Source organism: Pocillopora verrucosa, chromosome 7, assembly GCF_036669915.1.
Source record: "Pocillopora verrucosa isolate sample1 chromosome 7, ASM3666991v2, whole genome shotgun sequence".
NCBI lineage: Eukaryota > Metazoa > Cnidaria > Anthozoa > Scleractinia > Pocilloporidae > Pocillopora > Pocillopora verrucosa.
In genome coordinates this window covers 4221238-4234893 of record NC_089318.1, presented here as the reverse complement: position 1 = coordinate 4234893, position 13656 = coordinate 4221238, and the positions used below count along the sequence as shown (strand labels likewise).

The window sequence follows — 13656 nt, the reverse complement described above, 5'->3', positions numbered from 1 at the left end:
AGGAAAAAATTTCATTCCAGAACAATCATGTATATAGGACTAATGAAGCGCGTTACAATTCAACTTACGTTTGCAGGCTTTAAGGTCTCCCGGGTCAACCTCAAAGAACTCATTGCAGTAACATTTGTAGCTTCCTGCCGTGTTGTTGCATTGGTGCATGCAATCATTAACGGGCTCACATTCGTTGATGTCTGAGGAAATAAATGAGTCATAAGAAATATGTTCAGCAAGAAACCAGATTGCGAAAATTATCGAGCTCCTTGTCTGAGAAAACGTCGCGTTGAAATGAATTCAAAATCGGTGAGTAACACTGTAACATGTTTGTTGATCATGTAAGTTATCGTGAATAAGCGACGTACGATTAGTTATTTCAGTCAGCTCTTCGAACTTCTTAGAATAAAAATACGCACCATATTTTTTTCCTCCTAGCAATTATACTGTGATAAAGAAAGCTGAAAATTGAGTGACTAGGCGTTATCGCTTCACAGAGCTTGTACTATTTGTTTGCTTGAAACGATTACTTTTTACTTAAAGGTTTACCTCCGGGTTTTTCAATCTCCGTTCAACTTACCATCGCAGGCGAAGCCGTTGCTGTTTAACTTGTAGCCAGATTTGCATTTGCAACTATATGAACCAGGGTTATTGACACATTCCTGTTCACATTGGTTCAACGAGTTGTTTTTGCATTCGTCGATGTCTACATACGAAAAAAAAAACCGAAAAACTCTATGAAGAAGCTTGAAATAATTGGCTCTGAAACACAATTATTGGAGAATTCGTAGTCTTTGATAGGGGTTATTTTGCCATAGACTCTTTGGAATCGCATCAGCATAGAATCATGGGGAATCATAGTGAAATTCATCATTAAAATAAATACGCCATCTTGTTACACTCATTAAATGTTATGGAATAGCGAACAATTCATTGTAAATCCAAAATAGAACAGAGAGAAGTAAAACATTTGGTAACTGCGCGGAACATAGAAAACAAAGATCAAATTCTACCGCAGGATGATTTGAACTTTGCAAAAAATTTAAAAATAAAGCCTACATATTTTCTTACCAGCACATTTGATGCCGTTACCGGAATACCCAGTTGGACAGTCTTCACAGGTATAACCTGTTAAGTTAGCCGGCGCCGGTTTATCGGTACAGTTGACGCCTTTGAAGCAAGGGTTTCCGTTCACTTTGCAAGCATCAATGTCATTCTCACAGAACCTGCCGGTGTATCCCGGTTTACATGTGCAACCTTGGATTATGAATTTACTGTCATTATTTAACTTGTCTCCTTGCGCTGGTTTGACACACTGGCCATTATTTTCGCAGGCGCACATTTTGATAGTGGGTGTGAAGCTTACGGAGGCGTTGAATTCGTCTGTTGCCGTGAACGTGAATTTGACCTGAAGGATAACACCACATCAATGTGTTTAACGCCCAAGATCTCATTAGTATTTCTCCTTACTGTTCGCTATACAATTCTTATGATACTAGTTCTGAGTCTTTGGTACTGGATCAAATAGAAAATCCTCAAACTTATATTTTTCTTTATTCTCATCACCTGCCTAATTGATATTGTATTGATATTGTAAGGAGAAATTCTGTCTTGGTCATTCATGCGAGTCAAAGGGTTAAGTTATGATAGGAATAAGAATAGGTTTACCTTTTCTTTAGAAGTTACATTCCAAGTAAAATTGAGTAGATTTTTGCCCACTGTGTTAAAAGTTGCTCCTTGTGGCTTTTTGATGACATTAAACGTAAAGGAGTTGTTATCTTCAGCTGTGACGTTGACCCACAGGACTTCCCCAACTGTGGCTTCGATGACTGATGGAACGTAAGTAAATTTTGGTGGGAAGTTCGCTGTAGAGTGACAACATTTAAGTTAAATTTAAGACTATAATTTCAAATTCTATCCAACCTTTTCTGTACATGCTTTTTCTTAAAATCCTGATCTAAGTGTTTGGAAGAATCCACTAAAGTACGACCACGTTTGACCCTATTACTGGAGCCCTAAGCTGTTTTCCTTATTTGTACTCAAGTGGTTTATATGTTTGGGATCATCTTTCATGCTTTTGCTATGACGAGAAAGTGGAACTCCTGTTATTGACCAGCTAAACAAATATGTGTACGGATCAGAACAGAGATGTAGCCTAGTGATTACCAGACATAAATGGAGACTATTGGCTACTCCGTTCTCAATACGTCAGACACTCACTTTTAAACAGGCCTAAAGCTTCGTAAGAACCCATGGTGTTGCAGATATGGAAACGGAATATCGTAGAGAAAACGTATCTGCGATATTCACCGTAAAGGTAAATCTCAAGGGTATATTTTAGCGAACCCAGCCAGTTATCCTGAATGAAATATCATACGATTCCTTAGCTTACCAAGTTTTTCGTTCTCCTTTACTAACTTCACGTTTACGTCTTTGCTGTTGGTTCCTATGGAAACATCATTCGTAGAAGCAGCATCGAAGAGACACACCACGTCACCTCCACAAGCATCCTTAGCTGCCTGCTCAGTGGCATTGTCCGCCCACTTGATGGCCTCGACAAACATGGGCTTGAAGCTTGCATTGGCGAAAGTGTGAACGCCTTCATTAGGACCGTAAGTGAACAAAGACTCTTCGGCTGTTATTTGCCCTAATAAATTAAAGAGTAATTAGATTATAATATTTCTATGATAGTAATGTTTGGTGTGCTAATAAAATGATGACTAAATAGGACTAGAAAGCGTCAACGGGATGAAACCGCACATTTATGCCAATAAGAAGACTTGTTTCTTTGATGGTCTTACTTATTTCTTCGTTGGTTTTTAACTTCGAGAAATAAAAGATTTGGCACTGTTTAAAAACCCTCGCCGGCAGGAGGCAGACCAGCTGGCTATATACAAAGTGCAACCAAGAAGTGGAACTCAGGGCAACTTAGAACGAATCCAGAGACTAGAAGGGTGGGTCTAACAGAGTACAAGCCCGGTGCCCGATTGTCTCCCTACTCGTTTTTGTTAAATAGCTTCCATTTAAGACACACAGACCCATCTTTTCGGTTATCTCTTTTCAAGTGTCTGATTCTTCCATTTATGTGGAAAACCAATACTCACACTTCAAACCGAAATCATAATGAATAGTAGAGGAATTGACGTTTGGACCCAAAGTAGTCCCATTCGGCAAAGTGTAGTCGTCATCTGGATTGTTATTATAAGTTCCAAGAAGCCCTTTTGTGTTGTGAAGGAACTCGTTACTCAAGGTCACCACAAATGACATCATCCCCTTGGCCTCACAGAATTCAACGCCTGATCCACTCTTGAAGGTCACCTCAACGCAGCCAGGATTTCTTTGGGCCGCTCTCAGATTTTCTCCGATCTCCTTGCTGATATTTGTCAGACTATCGAACTCGGCATACGATGTTCCATTGATATACATTTCCAATCCACCTGCACATGGAGAGCAAAACATGCACAAAAGATAAAATGTTAAAATAGGCTTCTGAGAGAATCTGGCGCACATGAGATATTTCAATTGCATTAAGATATATCCTTGCTGATATTTGTCACACTATCGAACCCGGCATATGGTCTAACATTGATATACATTTCCAATCCATCTGCACGTGGAGAGCAAAACATGCACAAAAGATAAAATGTTAAAATAGGCTTCTGAGAGAATCTGGCGTACATGAGATATATCGATTGTATTAAGATATGTATCCTGTATTTTACTGGATTTAGTTCAACTTTTTAAGCAAAGACAACTAAAATGGTTAATCGATGTGAATTGCAAAAATCTCACCTCCACTTTTGGCTCTAACTTCGACTCTGCTACTTCCATTTTCTTGAGCAGCTCCAGCAGAGAACACCGTAGCTATACTACGATTTCCAGGGGCCAGTACTGTTCTTGCTTGAAGCTTAAACGTACCGTTTTTGCCATCAACCATGGTGTATTCCCCAACACCGTTGAACGTGTAGTCCTTATCGTCTAGTGTTTTAAAGTGTGGATCTCCCCAAAACCAACCTAGAAAGAGAAGGCAGGTTTGTTAACATGATGAAAATAAAAAAAAAACCGTTGCATTTGAAATTTTGTTAATACAGTCGCAACTCCGGTAAATGGACCGAAAAGGTTTCTGTGGCCATTTCGGATATGACATTTTATGCTTCCCTTAAAAAAAAACCAGGAATCTTTATCCGTGACACCCTAATATCAGCACGCATATTCTCCATATTGTTTCCTATACATTTCCTAAAGTACTGACAAGGAGAATTTGTTTAACAATCAAGAATTTATTAGGTGGGTGGTCGTTTCCTGTATTCTCATAACCTTATTGTTTGACTCAGGAGTGACAACGTATAGAGAAATTAGATGCTAGTCATTCGTAGGTGATTAAGGGTCGAGGATGCTATTTGATATCGGTGTCGAGAACTATTCGTGGCAATACGTTCCAATAGGACACCTTGAAAGTAATTCTAAAGCTGTTGATAATTTTCACATTTTCATTTCTTATTACGGTACTTATTTAAAATTTGCTGACTGACCTTAAATATATACAATATATTTTTTCCTGTCAGTGAAACTAGTGACTTACGTCTTGGGAAAATAAAGAAACGTTCACAATCATCTGAGGGGCGCACATCCTCGTACAAATCACAGCTGAAAGAGTCGAAGCAGCATGCCTGTTTCGCTTCGGCATCATCCAGTAAATCTTCAGGCTTATCTATATAGTTAACTTCTAAACTTCCGGGATCACTGCTTTCTGTTAAAAGCGCACCAAAGTCTTCAAGGAAAGTCGAGTAGCAACACTTTCGATGGATAAATCCTTGTACGAAACTGTTGCTACCTGTTGCCTTGGCGAACGGGAAGACGGAAATGCTAATGAAACAATCACTGTTTGATTCAGTGGAGAAAATTAGAAAGTAGCTGAGAGAAAAAATAGCTTGGAAGATCGAACAGGGACAAGCTGGGATAAAGTTATCAGCGTTCGATATATCATCTTTAAGATATTTTTCTTGCCAGTCGGACCACTTCCTGCATTTTATTTCAGAGTCTTCTCCTGTTCTGCGTTCAAGTCTAAAGAAATACTCTCCGTTGTTGTCCGCATTTTCTCTCCCCAGGGTGAGACCCGTTATCCCTGGAGAAGCCGACCTAGAGAAAGAAACAATCAGACCTCAAGCCATGAAGAGAGAACCTCGATTACGTGCACAGATCGATCAAATTAAAACAACCAATATTTGACAATCGAAGTAACAAAAAAGTTAGTTCGTAAAAATCTAATTCCAAATACAAGCCTGGTTGTAGATAGCCATAGCGTGCGCTAATTGCACGTAATACTACCCGTATTCATGAGGGTGCGCGTTTGAAAGTTTTCTTTGGAGATAATTGAGATTGGTTTCTAGATTTGCAACTCATTGTTTGTTTGAAAGGGTTGTTGAAAAAGCGGTGCAAGGTTCTCGGGACAAGTTCAGGGGCAAACCGATCAAAGTTTTGTTTTGTTTTATGTCAATGCTAGTCAAAAGGTTAGGCGCCATATTTGGTGAACAAGCTTACCCTTCGAGACTAAAGAATCTCTCGGCATCTTCCAGATTTCCATCACCAGCGTTTATACCTGCTACAGGATAGCCGCCAAAATCTTCTGGAAACAATTCACTGAAGAGAATATAATTTTCTAATAAATTTGTTACAAGTGTTTGCGAAATACATGTGTCTCTTAACAGCGAGGAAAAACATGTCACTTTTCATGATACGAGGTCTGGACGCTCGATAGACACCGCGGTAGCGTGTTGGTCTCCGTATTGAGACTTTTAGATTACAGCCACTGTGTTGTGTTCTTGTGGCCCCAATTTGCACTTTTCCTCAACTAGACACATTGAATCTCCTCCTTTTAGCAAGAGTTTTAGAAACGTTTGTTCGTTTTGTACTTACTAAAATTTTGGCGATGCCCACTGAAGAGAATTGCAGGGGTAATGGTACTTCAAAAATGTGTAGGTTCCATCAGTGATGAGTACTGCTTGGAATGTATTAGTCTGAAATCCATGGAAAAAAAACGGATTGCTTGTTGGCTTTTTATTACATTTTGTGTCAATAATATTTGGATTCCTTGCAAGAGGATTTTTTTAAAAGTGATGTCGACATAAGGCCTTCAATTAAGTTTAACAATTGGTTTCAACTATGCTATACGACGACTGCACTAACGTTTAAGTTGGATTTTCGTTTAAATGACAGTTCTGCGATTAATTAATTAAATTCTTTATGAACCGTTACGCACCACATGGTGTGTGGTGCGCAGTCAATACGAATTCGGTAAAAAAGTGCTGGCATTGGCAACCTGCTGGAAAGAGAGGATAGTTAGAAGAACAGTTCCATTTAAAAAAAAAACCTTTGTGATTTATGTGTATTTCTGAAAGACTCACCACTCCTTCTTCAGCATCGCCCTCGGCCTCCTCTTCTGGACGAAGACGTAACCAGGTCACTACGAGTACCCACGAAGCCGTGAAGTTCTGGAACTCTGGGTCGTTCGAATTCTCTCTGACGTCTTTACTAGCTTTGTCTAGAATATATGATGCATTCATTGCATTGTTATCTTCCCTGTAAACTTGGTAGAATACGGCGGAACGGTTTTCATAATCTATGTCATCAGAAGGGCAGTCTTGCTCATTGGAACAGAATGAGTTGTATATGTCGATTTTCGACCAGAAGGGGAACAACATAGGGACTTCGAACGGGAATTCCTCGACGTCAAAGGTTGGAACTGGGAAGTACCTCACATATTCTATATCGAAACGAATCATTCCATTGGCACAAATCTGGAAAAGGTTGTAAACATTTGTTTAGTTTTGGTCTCATTAAAAGGAAGTTGGAAGTTAACCTTTTGGCTGTGTTAAAACCCCCAAAAGGCTGATGAAAATGGTTTAAAAAGTAGACTCGTTTTTATTGCAGAGGATTTCGAAAGCTTCTGGGCGTGTCAAAAAATGTGCAGCACAAAGTTATACTATTAAAACGCAATTATTTTTGTTGCCTCCTTTGATAAGTCAGATCCATTAGAGGAACAAATTTTTTTTGTCCCTAGATTGTCACCTGAGTAGAGATTCCATCGTATCCTTTGGTACACCTTCCAAAATTGAACATAAGTTTTCTTATTTTCATTTCATGTCCTTTTTTTTTTAATCTGCTTTCTATTTTTTTTATTTCCGATTTAACAAAAAGCAATTTTCAAAATCTCCTTTTTGCTACTTTTTATAACCGCCAAAAAATCACTACATTTGTAGTAACGAGGCCCTCTGGATTATTGATTTTCAATTAGGATTACACCTCTTCAGCAAAGGCTGGAATAAGTCATGATACTTACATACAGGACGTAGTGCTTGTCATCAAAGAACCAGATACCATAGTCGTACAATACTTCTTTACACAGCTCATCACGGATCAATCCTACGTCCATCTCCGTGTCATTCTGTTCTTCTCCGTAAGGATACATTTTATTCCAGAAACAGTCAACTGTGTGAAAAATGTTTGAGATTAGTTCAGAGGATCAAGTTCTCGGAGCCAAGTGGCCAACGCTGTAGCAAGAGGAAAACCTACATTTAGCATGAAAGGATATATTGCTAACTCATCCAGTACAGTGTAGCCCCCTTCCCACCCCTCCTCAGCCACTAAGCGACTTTTCACGAAGACGAGTTTCATCGTAACCTTTAAATCTTCTGAATGCAGATGGGCACCTGGAAACACAACGCAACATTTCCTCCAATCGCGACTCAAACCCAAACCTTACATACGTAGTGCTCGGCGTGTTGGCCATGAGGATCCTTCATTTCCCACCACTCAATTAGGTGAGGCTTAATGCAATCCGTTGTGTAACCTGTTATATGCTTAAATCATGGAAATGTTACTGTAAACCGTTCAAGTCGTAATCAACTAGGAAAACTGTTGCTTCCCATTTGTTCGGTTGGGGTCCTTAAGCAAAGCGCGATATCGACGGCGAGAATCCCGGTGGATTGGAGAGATCGTAAGAGAAAACAACTCATTGCTTACCTGGTTTACTACAATTTTTTCCTTCGTAGGCTTTAGGAATTGGACAGACACAGAAGAAATCGTAGTTGTCATCCACGAAACACTGTCCATCGTTTTCACACGGATCGGTATAGCAAGGATCAACTGTTAGACAACAAAAATTTTCAGTGAGATCGTTCAGTAGATCTACTCGGTAGTGCTCATCGTACACTTCTATGCCTTCTAACTTCTCAGCATTTTGCACAAATTACCATAAGACAGAGAAGAAAATGGATGAAACTAAACATGGTGAAAGGCAGAATAGTTCTAACTTTTTGTTTGTTGTTTTCCTATGTATTACAGCACATAACATTCCTTATCTGTCGCGAGAAGTTTATCCAGAAGAAGCATTCCACTTTCATTGGAGGTAAGAGATGTAGGGTTCATAAAATAATTTTCAGCGAAAGATGTTTTTTCGTCTTGTCATGAGCGCGGGAGAAAGAAAAAAATTGAGTCCGCGCTCCGTTGCCCTACTACTGAGCACGAAGACTCGATGGTGAGCAAGGCCCATCACGAAGTTCATATATGACGTGCGTCCTGTATACTGCTAGGATCAGCAGTGCCGATAGCATCATGTTTTGTAAATAGAATAAGAAAGACGGCACCATTTATCTCATTCTATTTACAAATATCTTTTTAATGGAAGTAGATGATATAAAGGTTTTAAGACCATTTGTTATCATATGATCAAATTAAACCTCGTTTTATTGAGAAAACTTCGGCTGCGCGTCCTACAACACTGGACGTTGAGGCGTGCAGAATTTCTGCAGCACTGGACGTCAAGGCGTGCAGAATTTTTGCACGCTTGGGCGGTCAAATCTTGCAGAATTTCTGCAGCATTTGAAGTCGTACCTTTCAGAATTTCTGCAGCATTAGACGCCATACCATGCAGAATTTCTGCAGCATCGGATGTCAAACCTTGCACAATGTCTGCATTACATTAAAAACCTTTATAACAGAGCGACAACAAGAATCTGCGCGAAGAAGCCTTTTATTGTGATAGAGTGCAAAAATATTTGTCGCATTTAAATTTTTTGCGGCCTTGATTGTTTTGGTTTTGGTAAATTCACAATTAACAACTGTGTACTTTATTCCTCAGGTTGAACAAATTTAAAAACAACAAAAAAAACGGAAATTTTACCTTTAAATGTTGTTAATGACCAATTGGTGACTTTTCTCGTTCCCAGTGAATGTCTTTCGGCCAAAATTTGCTGCAGCTGGTCTTCCGACAAACTGGGTGCAATTTGCGAGTTTTTTCAGCTTTATTTTTGTTGCTTGTTGGATCAGGACTTAAAAGGTCAATGCATAGAAAAATTGGGCAGTTCTTCGCTGGTTTCTTTCACATTCCGAAGAAAAAGAAAACTACGCTGCAGCTTAACAGGACGGAAACTCTAATGCCAGGTTTAAAAAAAATGCTCACGTTATCTTATTTACGCACGGACGTGCGTAAATAAAGATTTTGTTCATAGCGGTTTAATAAGACTTATATAGTGCTAGCACGCTCGCTATGTTATAATGAAGAAATGTAAAATGGTTTCCGTGTTTACATAGCCTATACACTCGATAAGCTGGAAACCACTCCGCTTCGCGTCGTGGTTTCCTACGCTTATCTCGTGTTCCCCCAACCTCCCGCGTGTTTACATCAGGCTATGTAAACACGGAAATCATTTTACATTTCTTTTATAAAATAACTAATGAAAGAGGAACGAAAACCGTGTTTACATATGCTCATGGAAAATGGTTTTATGGCCAATCAGTGCGCGCGTACTATTTGAGTTATTTTATAAAGGTCCATTTTTTCACGAAAAATGCTATTTTGGAAAACTCAAAATAGTTTCGAAAGTGTTTATTAACACATACTTTCTTACGGGCAGAAAATAAATATTAAATTTATTTTAAATTTTGTCCGCAAAATTTGATTTTTTTTTAGTAATTACAAAAAAATGCAGAAAGAAACCGTCGATTTATCCAAAAATATGCCATTTTGGACATCCAAATCGTTTGGAAAGCGGTAAGATACACATGGCAAAATATTAAAAGAAACTATCATACCGTGGTCGCAGTTTTTCCCAATAAATCCGACTGTACAGTTGCAGGTATAATCATTTATCCCGTCCATACAGGTCCCGTTTTGGCAAGGGTTGGAAGCGCATTCATCCACATCTGAATAATGGTTACAACACAAACAATATACGCGTTAGATCTTCCACCCTTCCCTTAATTAATTTACATGTGAGGTGTAAATTGAACATTCCAGGAGCCAAAAGGAATTCTCATCATTAGTATCTAACTTGGCTAGATAAGCAAGAATTTTGTTGACAAACTATCAGATTGTTTTCGCAGTCTGTTCCATTGTAACCAGCCAAACATGCACATTTATAGCCATGTGTTTAATCTGTACGGGTTCCTCCGTTTTGGTAAGGATTAGTATCACATTGAGTCATCGAGAACAATTTTTGAACGACGACAAGTTTCTTTAAATTCATTTTGTCCTCCATTTAGGATAAAGCAGAGAATGTTAGTCAACGAGTATGTAACCTTAAGCTCCAAAACTTATTTTAGAAGGAAGAAATGATGAATCATACTTTGGGAGCAGTTCTTGCCCTCGTAACCAGCCATACAGGTACAAGTATAGTTATTTACTCCATCGGTACAACTTGCACCGTTTTCGCAAGGATTAGGGTCACAGTCGTCGATATCTGAAAAAGAGAAATAAATAATAGAAAATTTACAATTTGCACTCGAATGTCTGTGTATATATCCGAAATCAAGTTTTCGTGTGAGAAAAGAAATGAGCTTCCAACTTCGTTTTTGAGTCATTGCGTTTCTTCTTTAAGAGAAGCTATACAGGGACATGCCTACTCACAATTATTGATACCTGAAAATAAAGATAAATGTTGAACATGGCAAGCGTTTCACAGGAAACCGAGGTTATTCATGCAAAATGTAGGTTTCGTTTTCGGGAAAAAAGTAAACACATTCTAACATCGTTATAGATCATCGTGTGTATAGTTAAAAGCAAGATGAGGAATTTAAAATTTCTTAGAGAGAAACCGAAGGATCACTAAACCAAACATATGTAACCTTACTCTCTACAGTGATGTAACCGAGAAGAAAAATGATGTTTCATACCTTGGGAACAATTCTTGCCCTCGTAGCCATCCATACAGGTACAGTTATAGTCATTTACTCCGTCGGTACAATTTGCACCGTTTTCGCAAGGATCAAGGTAGCAGTCGTCGATATCTGTAAAAGAGAAATAAACGGTGAAGAATTTGCAATTTTCACTCGAACTCTAGTGTATATATGCAAAATCCAGGCTTGGTGTACGGAAAGAAAAGAGCCTCCAACTTCGTTTTAGAGTCAGTGCATTTCTTCTTTAAGAGAAGCCATACAGCGACATGCATAGTCGCAATTATTGATATCTGAAAATAAAGATAAATGTTGAACATTGCAAACGATTCACAGGAAATCGAGGTTGTTTAGCAAAATGTAGGTCTCGTTTTCGGGAAAAAATTAAACACATTCTAACATAGTTATAGATCATCGTGTGTATTGTTAAAAAAGCAAGATAAGGAATTAAAATTCAGGACAATTTAACTTTCTTCTTTATTGATAGGTGTAATAGGAAGGAAAATGATCCATCTTACCTATGGAACAGTTGGGGCCCTTGTAGCCAGCCATACAGGTACAAGTATAGTTATTTACTCCGTCGGTACAATTTGCACCGTTTTCGCAAGGATTAGTGTAACAGTCGTCGATATCTGAAAAAGAGAAATAAATAGTGGAAAATTTGCAATTTGCGCTCGAACTCTAGTACATATGTCCAAATTATAGACTTCCTGTATGAAAAGAAAACAGCTTCCAACTTCGTTTTAGAGTCTCTGCTTTTCTTCTTTAAGAGATACCGAAGGATGGCAAAACCAAACCTATGTAACCTTATTATTTAGAATTATGTCAACTAGAAGGGAAATGATGTATCATACTTTGGGAACAGTTCTTGCCCTCGTAGCCAGCCACACAGGTACAAGTATAGTTATTTACTCCTGCATCGGTACAATTTGCCTCGTTTTCGCAAGGATGAGAATCACAGTCGTCGATATCTGAAAAAGAGAAATAAACGGCGGAAAATTTCGGTAAAGAGAAACCGAAGAATGGCTAAACCAAACTTATGTAACCTCATTATCTACAAGGATGTGATCTAGAAGGGAAATGACGTATCATACCTCGAGAACAGTTCTTGCCCTCGTAGCCAGTCGTACAGGTACAACTATAGTCATTTACTTCAACAGTACAAGTTGCACCGTTTTCGCAAGGTTCAGGTTCACAGTAGTTGACATCTGAAAAAAATGCAAATCGAAGTCGAACATCTCTAATTTGCCGCCTCAATATGGGTGCAAAGTTAAGAAATATAGGTTTATGTGAGAAAGACAAATTCCAAGTTTGAGTTTAATCATTGTGACATTTACCTCGGAGATAAGAAAAGGATTTTAACCATTTACGAGAATGCAACCGAAATATCTTAAAAGAAACAGACTAGGATATAATATGAAGTATCATACTTTGCGAACAGTTCTTGCCAAAGTAGCCAAACGTACAGTTACAAGTATAGTCATTTACTTCATCAACACAAGTTGCATTGTTTTCACAAGGATTAGAGTTGCAGTCGTCGATATCTGAAAAAATATAAATCAAAGTCGAACATCTCAAATTTGCCGCTTATAAAGATAAATGTTGAACATGGCAAATTTTATCACTCGAAACCGGTTATTCTTGCAAAATTTAGATCTCGTTTTTGGGAAGAAAAACACATTCTAACATCGTTATAGATCATTGTGTGTCTAGTTAAAGGTAAGCTAAGGAGGTAAATTCAGGACAGTTTAAATTTCTTCTCTGCTAATGGGTGGAATAGGAGGAAAAATGATCTAACTTACTTTGGGAACGGTTCTTGCCATCGTAGCCAGCCATACGAGTACATCCCTCTTTTCTTGTGTATATATATATATCCGAAATCAAGTTTTCGTATGCGAAAAGAAATGAGCTTCCAACTTCGTTTTAGAGTCACTGCGTTTCTTCTTTAAGGGAAACCGAAGGATCACTAAACCGAGCCTATGTAACTTTACTCTCCACAGTGATGTGGCCTGAAGAAAAATAATGTACCATACCTTGGGAACAATTTATGCCCTCGTAGCCATCCTTACAGGTACAAGTATAGTTATTTACTCCTGCATCCCTACACGTTGCACCGTTTTCGCAAGGATAAGAGTTACAGTCGTCGATATCTGAAAGAGAGAAATAAATGGAGGAAAATTTACAATTTGCACTCAAACTTTTGTGTATATACCCGAAATCAAGTTTTCGTGTGCGAAAAGAAATGAGCTTCCAACTTCGTTTTAAAGTCACTGCGTTTCTTCTTTGAGAGAAACCGAAGGATCACTAAATTAAAATTATGTAACCTTGATCCCTACAGTGATGTGACCTAGAAGAAAAATGATGTATCATACCTTGGGAACAATTCTTGCCCTCGTAACCATCCATACAGGTACAAGTATAGTTATTTACTCCATCGGTACAATTTGCACCGTTTTCGCAAGGGTCAGGGTAACAGTCGTAGATATCTAAAAA

General features: G+C 38.5%; 1 protein-coding gene across 3 annotated transcripts in view; it reads right to left on the bottom strand.

The window, feature by feature from the left end:
- LOC131789123 (mucin-like protein) overlaps nucleotides 1-13656 on the bottom strand; it is a 46586-nt gene that overhangs the window by 5437 nt on the left and 27493 nt on the right. For all 3 annotated transcript variants that reach the window (XM_066169616.1, XM_066169617.1, XM_066169618.1), the window contains 22 exons: nucleotides 13536-13649; nucleotides 13197-13313; nucleotides 12594-12707; nucleotides 12258-12371; nucleotides 12018-12134; nucleotides 11682-11795; nucleotides 11164-11277; nucleotides 10617-10730; nucleotides 10084-10194; nucleotides 8014-8136; nucleotides 7331-7479; nucleotides 6396-6788; nucleotides 5908-6008; nucleotides 5533-5631; nucleotides 4574-5130; nucleotides 3784-4005; nucleotides 3096-3428; nucleotides 2384-2638; nucleotides 1660-1856; nucleotides 1063-1399; nucleotides 572-697; nucleotides 69-191 (listed from right to left, as the gene is read on the bottom strand). In XM_066169616.1, the coding sequence (XP_066025713.1) occupies nucleotides 69-191; nucleotides 572-697; nucleotides 1063-1399; nucleotides 1660-1856; nucleotides 2384-2638; nucleotides 3096-3428; nucleotides 3784-4005; nucleotides 4574-5130; nucleotides 5533-5631; nucleotides 5908-6008; nucleotides 6396-6788; nucleotides 7331-7479; nucleotides 8014-8136; nucleotides 10084-10194; nucleotides 10617-10730; nucleotides 11164-11277; nucleotides 11682-11795; nucleotides 12018-12134; nucleotides 12258-12371; nucleotides 12594-12707; nucleotides 13197-13313; nucleotides 13536-13649 (4044 nt within the window). The remainder of the gene's footprint in view (nucleotides 1-68; nucleotides 192-571; nucleotides 698-1062; nucleotides 1400-1659; nucleotides 1857-2383; nucleotides 2639-3095; nucleotides 3429-3783; nucleotides 4006-4573; nucleotides 5131-5532; nucleotides 5632-5907; nucleotides 6009-6395; nucleotides 6789-7330; nucleotides 7480-8013; nucleotides 8137-10083; nucleotides 10195-10616; nucleotides 10731-11163; nucleotides 11278-11681; nucleotides 11796-12017; nucleotides 12135-12257; nucleotides 12372-12593; nucleotides 12708-13196; nucleotides 13314-13535; nucleotides 13650-13656) is intronic.